Source organism: Macaca fascicularis, chromosome 1, assembly GCF_037993035.2.
Source record: "Macaca fascicularis isolate 582-1 chromosome 1, T2T-MFA8v1.1".
Classification (NCBI taxonomy): domain Eukaryota; kingdom Metazoa; phylum Chordata; class Mammalia; order Primates; family Cercopithecidae; genus Macaca; species Macaca fascicularis.
The window spans coordinates 127,481,768-127,492,961 of record NC_088375.1 but is presented as its reverse complement, the minus strand read 5'-3'; the positions used below and the strand labels follow the sequence as shown (position 1 = coordinate 127,492,961).

The 11,194-nt window shown below is 41.2% G+C and overlaps 1 protein-coding gene across 3 annotated transcripts; it reads left to right on the top strand.

Moving 5' to 3' along the window:
• Positions 1-4,814: 4,814 nt before the first annotated feature.
• Positions 4,815-8,787, top strand: PRMT6 (protein arginine methyltransferase 6). 3 transcript variants are annotated; one of them, XM_015431982.4, is made up of 3 exons: positions 4,815-6,053; positions 8,108-8,209; positions 8,332-8,787. In XM_015431982.4, exon 1 carries the CDS (start codon positions 4,831-4,833, stop codon positions 5,956-5,958), a length of 1,128 nt encoding a protein of 375 aa, XP_015287468.1. In that variant the 5' UTR covers positions 4,815-4,830; the 3' UTR covers positions 5,959-6,053; positions 8,108-8,209; positions 8,332-8,787. The 3 variants fall into 3 exon arrangements, with proteins under 3 accessions (XP_015287468.1, XP_045222131.1, XP_065404864.1); XM_045366196.3 differs by lacking the exon at positions 8,108-8,209; XM_065548792.2 differs by lacking the exon at positions 8,108-8,209 and having other exon boundaries at positions 4,815-6,214.
• The last annotated feature ends 2,407 nt before the right edge of the window (positions 8,788-11,194 follow it).

Genomic DNA, 11,194 nt, shown 5'->3' with positions numbered 1-11,194 from the left:
AATGGCGTGAACCCGGGAGGCGGAGCTTGCAGTGAGCTGAGATTGTGCCACTGCACTCCAGCCTGGGCGACAGAGCGAGACTCTGTCTCAAAAAAAAAAAAAAAAGATACTATACATATCAAGATAATAACATATACCTAGGCTTTCTATGTTTGATGTTCCAATTTGTTTAGATACAAAAGTCACCACTTTTGTCTTTATTTTCTATAAATTTTTAACAGAAATACTTCTTTCTATGCTGACAGCTTCCAAGTAACTGCAAAATGGCAAGAACTACATCATTTAATGAATATTCATATCAAAGAGATAGTTATAACATTTTTCATGCCTTTGCTCCTTTACCCTTCCTCAACACACACTTTGAGAATTACAGTGAATTTTTGAAATCCTGAAGGAACTATCTTCAATCCTTACACTAGGCTTTAAAAAATATTTTTAAATAATAGACCTTCGAATTAAAAAGGGAAAGAAATTTAGAAATAAGTATTTGTGGGAGGAAATCACATTAGCACATCCAAGATAAAATAATACATGAGAGTTGAGATTTAAAAGCGGTATAATAAATTGCTAGTAAGAAAGCATAATAATAATAGATAACATTAACACAAAAATATAAGTTCCTCAGAGATAAGAATGTCTGCTTTTTGTTTACTTTATTCCTTATTTCTAGAATGATAAAAGTCCAGAATGCCTGTTGAATAAATGAATGGTTGAACAAATAAATGAGTGCGTTTGATACAGAAAATAGATCATGTTTCTCCCAGTCATCCAAGGCACATCTGTGAACCTCAGTATACTTGGGAGCAAAATCTGTAATATAGAAAAGTTCATATTCCAGCACAATGTACTAGGTTCTCAGCACAAAAGTGAAAAGTACAAAATCTTGGTGTTCAAAGTCCACAATCCAAAGCCAGATATACAAATAGTTCTGATACAATGATACAAGTGCAAAAAGAGTTATATATATTAACGGGCCATAGACTGGTTGAAAAAACATTTGAGCATTAGCTAAAAAGATGAGTGAGAGGAGGGAAGAGTACAGGCACCCAAAGCAAAAGTACAGAAATCTCAAAATTCATAGTGTTTTTGGAGAACAGAAAGCTGTATATTTCAAGCTTTTAACCATAACCTGAAGCAAGAAGTATACATACAGTATTTTTTTTTTTTTAAACGGAGTCTTGCTCTTTCGGAAGACTGGAGTGCAGTGGCACAATCTCTGCTCACTGCAACCTCCCCCTCCCAGTTTCAAGTGATTCTTCTCTCTCAGCTTCCTGAGTAGCTTGGACTACAGGCACGTGCCACCACGCCCAGCTAATTTTTGTATTTTTTATAGAGATAGGGTTTCACCATGCTGGCCAGAATGGTCTTGATCTCTTGCCTTCGTGATCTGCCTGCCTTGGCCTCCCAAAGTGCTAGGATTACAGGTGTGAGCCACGAAACAAGTTTTATGAAATAATACCCACCTTTACTCATTTGACACATTTAGCATTTTCTGATCTATTATTTCTTCTTAATAGTGGTCAAGATGCACTAAATTAATTTCAAGATCATTTGTTTGAAAAACTGGGTTTAAGCATTGAATAGATGTGGCAAGCAGACCACTGAAATGAAAATACAAAGAATGTTCTGCCAGCAGAACTCCAACTCTTCTCCCATGCAGGTGGTTTGCTGCTGAGCTGCACGGCTTGGGGAAGGGCTGTGATCTAGGTCCCTTTCCTACTTAAAACATCTCATTGTGGTAAAAAAGATCAGTAAGGAACTCCTTCTCTACATCAAATACAAGTGCAGGAAAGGAAAGTGCCACAGGCCTTTTTACATCTACTCTAGCGGTAATGTTTGGTGCTTACCATTATTCTATCTAGAAGCATTAAGAGTGTTTAAAATTTATACTATTCTCATTTCTGGGCGCATACTACATTCTATCTATATCTGGATCTATCTCAGAGTTTACCAAGTCACATTGTCACACTGAACTAACGAAGCAAAACTCTCTATTCCTTGCTGTATGAACAATAATTTGTGCATCCACAATAGACTTTGTTGAAGACTATTTATTGAACACTTTCTATGTGCCAGGTTCTGTTTTAGTGCTAGGGACTACAACAGTGGGAATACAAAAGTCCAAGTCTCCTGGAGTTGATATTGTATAGAAAACAAATAAATTAATTAAACACATACAGATAATAATGAATGCTAGGAGGGAAAAAAATAGTCTCTTGGGTTTGAAAATATTATTTAAGGTAGCCAGGAAAGGCCTTTTTCATAAGGTAACATTTAAGTTGAGACATGAAGGATGAGAAGAAGCCATTAAAGTGAAGTGCTAAGGAGAAAAACAATTTTCTCAGCACCGGAAGATTATGCATGAAGACCTGATACAGGAAAGAAATGTGTTATTAGAAGCCAGTATATCTTGAGCCCAGTGACGAGTTGGGAAAAATCGTATGAGATGAGATGGGAAGTTACCTGAAGTTACTGAATTGTTCCAGCAACTAACATGGAAAGTTACTGAAAATGACATGGTTCAATGGGTTTTATAAAAGCTTATTATTTCAGCTATGTAGAGAAGGGATTAGATAGGGTTGAGATTAGAAGCTGAGCAATCCCTTAGGAGACTAATTTCCAGGCAAGTAAATATGGAAGATTAAACTAGCGTGTTGACAATAGAAATGGAGAAAAGCAGATGGATTCAAGATGTATTTTGGAGGTAGAACCAATGAAATTTATATTCAGAATTTTCTTGAAGAGACCGTAAGGAAATGAATTGAAAATTGTATGAAGGAATGAACGTATTTAAAAGGAAAAGGTGACATTCTGAGAAAAGAAAGAATGGCAAAAGTATACACTAAGCATCAACCTATGAATAAAAGTAATGTATTAAAGTGGTCGCATTTACAACTTTAATCTGATGTCCTACACTGGGCCTCAATTATCTGAAAATAAGATATTAAATCAACGCAGAAAAAGAGAAGAAATGCTTCAAGGTTTTTAGCCTTAAATGGTTGAGCCCAGGCCACTGAAAAAAAATATAATTTACCCAATTAAAATAATGAAACAAGATTTAACTAAGATCATTATAGTGAGAAACAGTTGTTCTCACTCTGGCTGCCCATTAGAATTCCCTGGGGAGCTTTTAAAAACTAGAAGCCCAGGTTCCACTGGAGTGATTCTGATTTAATTGGTCTGAGGTAGACCCAGGAATAGGTATTTTTTAAAAAGCTCCTTAGAGAATTCTAATGAGCAGCCAGGATGGAGAGTCTTGAGTTAGAAGTAGAGTACAGCTGAGGATGCCACATCAATAAACCTATTCTGCTAATGAAAGATTAATAGAGAAAATAGGATGAAAGAACTTTGATCCCAGACAAGGAATACAGGCCCATTGGTTACAAGGACATAATTCAAGACCACAAGAAAATAAAAGTCTATTTTCCTCTGGGTGCCTTTTTTAAGCTGGGAGAAAATGGCATTATACTCACCTTGTTAATAACGCAGACACTCATTTAAATGCCACACATATTTAAAAATATATTTTATTTCCATTATGAACAAAAAGAGAGTAACAGCTGATGGTTGACTACAAGAAAAATAGAAGAGAAAAAGGAGAATGTCAATATTGCCCAGACAAGGAAACATAGTAAAAAATGAGTTGCATTGAGAAAGTGATCGAAAGAAAGGGATTCCGTTATTTCTGGGAGAAAAAAAAAAATGCATATATATATAGAATACACCTAGCAACGAGTTTGCTTGTATCAGACGGCTCTTGAGTCTGCACTTTTCTGGATTTAACTCTTGAGTGAGCCACAGAATTATCAGAGCAGGGCCGAAAGCCGAGTAACTATTCCTCTAAGTAGAACCAGAAACATTATTCTTCCCCAACTGCAATGAAGATTCTCTGGTGGGTGAATGGGCAACTGAAGGCCAGAGAAGTTCTATTACTTGCCCTAAATCACTCAATTAATTAGTGGTCATACTGGAATCAGAATCAATATTTTGCATTGTTAGGTTTTAATTTTGTTACATTTGCACTCTAACTCCACTGAAAACAGAAAAGAGAAATATGTAGTGCAATTTCTAAATTGCCACATCTGGAGCACTTCAAGAGCTACAGTTGTCCAGTTAAGACGGTAGTGTGTGTATGGTGCCGCCATGTTAATTTGGTGGAATAAAACCAGAGGTGAGTTAGGCCGGCGCGATGGCTCACGCTTGTAATCCCAACACTTTGGGAGGCCGAAGCGGGTGGATCACCTGAGGTTGGGAGTTCGAGAGCAGCCTGACCAACAGGGAGAAACCCCGTCTCTACCAAAAATATAAAAATAGCCGGCCGTGGTGGCGTGCGCCTGTAATCCCAGCAACTTGGCAGACTGAAGCAAGAGAATCGCTTGAACCCAGGAGGCGGAGGTTGCGGTGAGCCGAGATAGCGCCACTGCACTCCCAGCCTGGGCAACAAGAGCGAAACTCTGTATCCAAAACAAACAAACAAACACCAGAGGTGAGTTGAGCAGAAGAAACAAAGGTGGATTATTAGTCTTAAGTGGGCGTGTCTACTTCAGGAAGGAAGTGAAAGCAAAAAACTGAGAAACTAAGGGTGGGAGGGGGAATGAAAGGATCTCAGAATGTGGGTGTCGTGGGTGGCAAAAGGGATGCCAAGACACCAGAAGAGCAATACAAAACAGCTCCCGTGGATAGGCACGGAAGACCTTCCGCGCTGCTGGCCAGGCGACCCCGCAGGAAGTAGGAAGGACAAGCGCGCACTACAAGTCCCAGAAGCCCCCGTTTCCTGGAGCCCGCGCCGTGCCGCGCTACGCCCGCCGGGAGCCGGCCAGAGCGGCCAAGATGTCGCAGCCCAAGAAAAGAAAGCTTGAGTCGGGGGGCGGCGGCGAAGGAGGGGAGGGAGCTGAAGAGGAAGATGGCGCGGAGCGGGAGGCGGCCCTGGAGCGACCCCGGAGGACTAAGCGGGAGCGGGACCAGCTGTACTATGAGTGCTACTCGGACGTTTCGGTCCACGAGGAGATGATCGCAGACCGCGTCCGCACCGATGCCTACCGCCTGGGTATCCTGCGGAACTGGGCAGCACTGCGAGGCAAGACGGTACTTGACGTGGGCGCGGGCACCGGCATTCTGAGTATCTTCTGTGCCCAGGCCGGGGCCCGGCGCGTGTACGCGGTAGAGGCCAGCGCCATCTGGCAACAGGCCCGGGAGGTGGTAAGGTTCAACGGGCTGGAGGACCGGGTGCACGTCCTGCCGGGACCGGTGGAGACTGTGGAGTTGCCGGAACAGGTGGATGCCATCGTGAGCGAATGGATGGGCTACGGACTCCTGCACGAGTCCATGCTGAGCTCCGTCCTCCACGCGCGAACCAAGTGGCTGAAGGAGGGCGGTCTTCTCCTGCCGGCCTCCGCCGAGCTCTTCATAGCCCCCATCAGCGACCAGATGCTGGAATGGCGCCTGGGCTTCTGGAGCCAGGTGAAGCAGCACTATGGTGTGGACATGAGCTGCCTGGAGGGCTTCGCCACGCGCTGCCTCATGGGCCACTCGGAGATCGTTGTGCAGGGATTGTCCGGCGAGGACGTGCTGGCCCGGCCACAGCGCTTTGCGCAACTAGAGCTCTCCCGCGCCGGCTTGGAGCAGGAGCTGGAGGCCGGAGTGGGCGGGCGCTTCCGCTGCAGCTGCTATGGCTCGGCGCCCATGCATGGCTTTGCCATCTGGTTCCAGGTGACCTTCCCTGGAGGGGAGTCGGAGAAACCCCTGGTGCTGTCCACCTCGCCTTTTCACCCCGCCACGCACTGGAAACAGGCGCTTCTCTACCTAAACGAGCCAGTGCAAGTGGAGCAAGACACGGATGTTTCAGGAGAGATCACGCTGCTGCCCTCCCGGGACAACCCCCGTCGCCTGCGCGTGCTGCTGCGCTACAAAGTGGGAGACCAGGAGGAGAAGACCAAAGACTTTGCCATGGAGGACTGAGCGTTGCCTTTTCTCCCAGCTACCTCCCAAGGCAGCCTGACCTGCGTGGGAGAGACGTAGCGAGGTCGGAGGAGAAAGGGAGATCCCACGTGCAAGTAGGGGGAATATCTGTCTCCCTTTTCCCGCATAGCCTCTAGGGAGGGAGAGTGAGTTCATTCTCCATTTGAAGAGATTCTTCTGGTGATGTTTACTTAAAAAGTTATCCCCCTCAAGAACGGATACAGCGTGCTTATTATTGGGCTTTTAAGCCTCAAAGGCATGTAGTACCAAGCACTTGTATTTCCATATATTTTGTTTCGTGGGGGAGGGAGGCAGAAGAACACAGATGAAAATGTCAGTTTTTGAAGGGTCCATGCACATTCCTGACACCTCACACCTTATCTAAGTCTGAAGCTGAGGAGAAAGAGTTCTTTTAGACTTCATACATTTCCAATACGACTTTAGTATCTCTCCAGAGCCATATTTTCTCACTCTGAATTAATTCCCCATCCCTAGGTGCCTGTAGGCTATGAGACTTCCTCATTGTTTTCTAAGTAAACTTCACTACTGGTAATTAAGGGGAAGGATATGAGGAAGCAGTTTAAATAGCCCTGTTCTCATTACTCTTACCACATACATAGGGTGCTAAAGTTGATGAACACATTAATCCGTTAAGTAAAATGGTCTTTGTAATTGTACGGCGTATCTAAGAAACTCAGAAGGTGCATTTAGGAGAAAGACCTGAAAGACAGAAATAGTATGGATTCTTATGTAGAGGACTACAAAATTCTTGTCTCTACTATTACAACCAAAAAACAAATATTTCATGTATGTCCTATAAAAATATCAGTGTAATTCTTATGAAACAGGCTGGTAGAGGAGGTTTCTGAGCCTAGCCCAAGGGCTTATTCATCACCATGGGTAAATTATTTAAACTCACTTAATTAAGTAAAATATTTTCCCAGCTAGAAAAGTGTACTCATTCTCATTTAAACTCTCATTTGGAGGGATCATGTGAGTTGGCCTACTTACAAGTAGTGAAAGTTCCTTTTTTAGTTTAGTTTTTTTCTTTTTTTTCTCTTTCACGCAGCCAAATGTGAAAGTTGTGAATTTAGGAAAATCACTTATAATGAAGTATGAATCTTGTTATCACATTTATTTCACTGATGTTTCCCTCCTTATCCTTGTAGCTAATAAAACATTGACATTCTCACGTTTTATAGATGAAGTAAGAAGTCTTGTGTGCTGTCTATGAGTTATAATGCTTTTGCCTTTTTAATATTACCAGTTCTTAAGTGTTACAGCCCATTCAGAATATAACTTCAGGACAATTCAAACTGCTTAATGTATGATTTTTGAGCTTCTGTATGCTAAGAAAATAGGTGTGAAAAACTGGTGTTCTGAAATAGCCTAACATTTATTGTAATTCTGATTTTTCTGCCCTTTTATTCATTGCATATTAAAGTATTAGAGTATAAAAACTGATTTGCTAAACTTTGGTGGTATGTAACACAAGATCTTCCATCATGGAGAGACATACATGTACAAAATTATCAATTTACAAGATAATTGAGTAGCAAGCAGTACAGTTATAACCATCACCATTTTGATGCTAAGATAGTGATCATCTCCTGTAAATGCTACAATTACAGCAAGCTAGACTTGAGTTAAGCTAGCGGGAAAAAATAGCTCCTTATAAGGTGTTCTATGTTTTAAATCAAACATTTCTTTAGAATTTTAGGGTGTGATTTTGAGTAGGTTTCTGGTGGTTTGGTTTGTTTTTTAAAAACTTGATTTAACAATTCCTTTACTAAGTGATAAATGAGAACATTCTTCCAAATTCGATTTTTTATGTATTTGATAAATACTATAGAGTTATCATTATCAGTATAAGCACATAAAGGGAACCTCAGTTAAAACTTGGAGGAACTATAGAAGTAAAGGGTATGTATTCCATAAAATAAGCTTCAGGATTTTTATTACTCCTTCCCAAAAGAAAAATGAATTATAAAAATACAGCGACTGAAACAATTAGTCAAAAGTTAGCATAACATAATGGCTACAAAATTGGACTCTAGAGGCAGACAGCCCATAGTAGAACCGAGGCTCTACCACTTTTTGTGACCTTGGGCAAAATATTAATACTTAAACACTTTTTTTCCTTCAAAAGGGAGGAAATGCCTCTCATATGCAAAATGGAGATTACAACAGTACCTACGTCATAGACATGTGAGGATTGAATGAGTTAATACATGTAACTACATAATGTCTGGTATGTAATAAGATCTCAATAAATCCTCAGTGTCATAGTTATGGAAAAGTCGTAAACCTGGAGCACTTGGATGCATGCAAAACGTGCAACAATAAATACTCAACATTTTGATTTTTTTACAGGTATTCAACAGTATGTGGTTGTACGTGAGGAGCAATGTATGACACTGTACACCAAATGATCCAAAGGGAATTCAGGACCTTTGGAATGAGGACACCTCCAGAAGGATGAAGGTGTAAAATGTATCAACATCCAGGCACTGTCCAATCTGTCTATATGGACTGGTACTGACTGCTGGGTACCATTGGACCACAGGCAGGAACTACCAGGCCCAAAGGAGAGGAGAACATGGTAAAGTTCGACCTGCTTCCCTCAAAGAACTTACATTTATTTTGCACTGTGAAGATTTCCAAATATTTTCATTAATTCATTGGACCAATGGACGTTTTATTGAGTATACAATGTAACAGTCATTGTGATAAGCATTTAGGATACAAACCAATAAAACACAGTTTCTTCCTTCAAATGATATGTTCATAAGATAAAATGGTAAGTACAATAAATGATAATGGACTAAAGACTGGGATGGTCTTGGTGTTAGAAAGGGCAAGTAATTATCTCAATTTACGTATCAGGAGATTATTTCAATTTACATACCAGGAGCAAAAGCTGTACAGATATTGAAGGACTTGCCTAAGGTTACATAGCTAATTCTTGGCTTTTAATTCCTAACCCCAAACAAAAATTAACTTGTTTATTATATTAATCTTGCCTGCTTTAATTAAAAATAGTAGTGGGCACGGTGGCTCACGCCTTTAATCCCAGCACTTTGGGAGGCCGAGGCGGGCAGATCACTAGGTCAAGAGATCGAGACCATCCTGGCTAACACGGTGAAACCCCGTCTCTACTAAAACTACAAAAAACTAGCTGGGCGTGGTGGTGGGCGCCTGTAGTCCCAGCAACTCAGGAGGCTGAAGCAAGAGAATGGCGTGAACCTGGGAGGCGGAGCTTCCGGTGAGCTGAGATTGAGTCACTGCACTCCAGCCTGGGCGACAGAGCCAGACTCCATCTCCAAAAAAAAAAAAAAAAAAAAAAAACCGGAAGCACATACTTCCTGAATGGGTGACAACAGTTTTTATTGTTTGATGAATGAAGGAAAGGGAAACGTCCTTAGCTTAAGGAAGTCTCATTAAAGATGTATCTCATAGGCCTCAAAGAACCACTTTCAGTGTATAGGATCTCACACTTGACAACTACTAGGCACTCATTGACATAAATACCCCCATACCCATTTTCCCAACAGTTAGTCAAATGTGGCACTCTGAGACCCCCAGAAAACTCCTCAAAACAGTAGCAAAGGTAGATGAACTCACAGGTGCTTGGTGCTGAGGAACAGAGGCATCTGATGAGGCTAAAAGTGGGCAGAAGTAGTTTTTAAAAGGCAAGTATGAAAGATACCTCCAGCAAACAAAACTGGCTAACGTTTTGCTTATAGCCAGCCATGTTAGCATCTTCACACTTTGTACCACCCAATGCTGAGGAGAGATGAATCAGTCAATGTGGGCCCCCTCCTCCCATATGTACATCTTTTTATCCATTCATTTTATGATTTAATAAACACCAACTATAAAATATTCAAGTTCTATGAAAAACAAGCAAATTCTACCCTCTAAGAACTAGTATACAGTATGGGAAATAAAATTACCTATATCAGTTCAGTAATTTGCATCCTTAGCCTGGAAAGACTGTCAGGGCCAAGGGAAAAGTTCTCTGTGACCCTCTGAAGTTTCTCTGAGAAGTCACCTCACAAATGCAAATTAATTGGAGAAAAAGCATACAAATTTATATAATGTGTACACACCGGAGCCCTCAGAATGAAGACCCAAAGATAAAGGAGAAAGTGTCCATTTTGATGCTGAGGTTCAATAAAATATGGATGACTATGTAGAAATATGATTGCACAAAAAGGATATGATCTCACGCTAACAGACTGAGCGAGGGATCCCAGCAGGGCCTGTCTGTCTTGGCCTCTCTGAGCAAAGATTCTTGGCCTCTCTGAGCATGCGTGCATTCCTTCTTGGTGTGAGGCAACACCATCTCTGGAATGGGGGTCTTACAACCCATAGGCAAAGAAGGTAGGTCACATAATTTCTTTATGAGTAGGTTTTATACAGAAAGGCAGAGGGAAAGTGAGTAATGATTTTAGGTTTTATGGCTGGCTTTGGGGAAGGGGGGTTCTGGTGTTTATGACCTGCCTTGGGGAAAAGTGATTCTAGTTTCTATGACTAGCCTAAGGGGAGAAGTGGACTGAGAAACAGGAGGGCAAGAGATCAGAGAAACACTTTTCCTTCCAAGGCCTTCATTTTGGGGTATTTTCTGAGTCCCAACATCATTTCGACTAAATCTGTTGAATGAAGCAAGGTTGAGAAGAGCCAGCCCGCTTATCCTTAGTGCAAAAACTCCCTTACTTATCACATAGATCATGAAATCCTCAGAGAAAAAGTCTTCTCTGTTATTAGTTCCAAAAGTAAGTCTATGTCCTCTAAATAACTGGTTTGTTTCAGCTAATGAACACAGTATATTGGATAGATGACCCTTCTCACATTGGCTACTAGAGAGCTGAGCCAAATTTATGCTTCACTGTGCTTTTTTTTACTTTACATCTGGCTCCACTTCTATACTCCAATTTTTTTCTTGATTTATCTTCTATCATTTATAATAAATATTACGTGTTTTGTTGGAACGTGTGTAACCTTATTCTCTTCTAAATTTTTTGGCATGAAAATATCTTCCTACTTTTTGGAATACCTGCAGAAGCTCTGAAGATAAGAAGGCTAGAAGACTCTGAGATATGTCCTCATTATTTCCTACAAAAGGTAGTGTCTCATCACATTGTTCATAGGGATGGATAACTGATGTGATCTCATCCTTTTAGCCAAATTTATAGCATTTTACATTTTATAGAATCAAGAGACTATGTGAAAA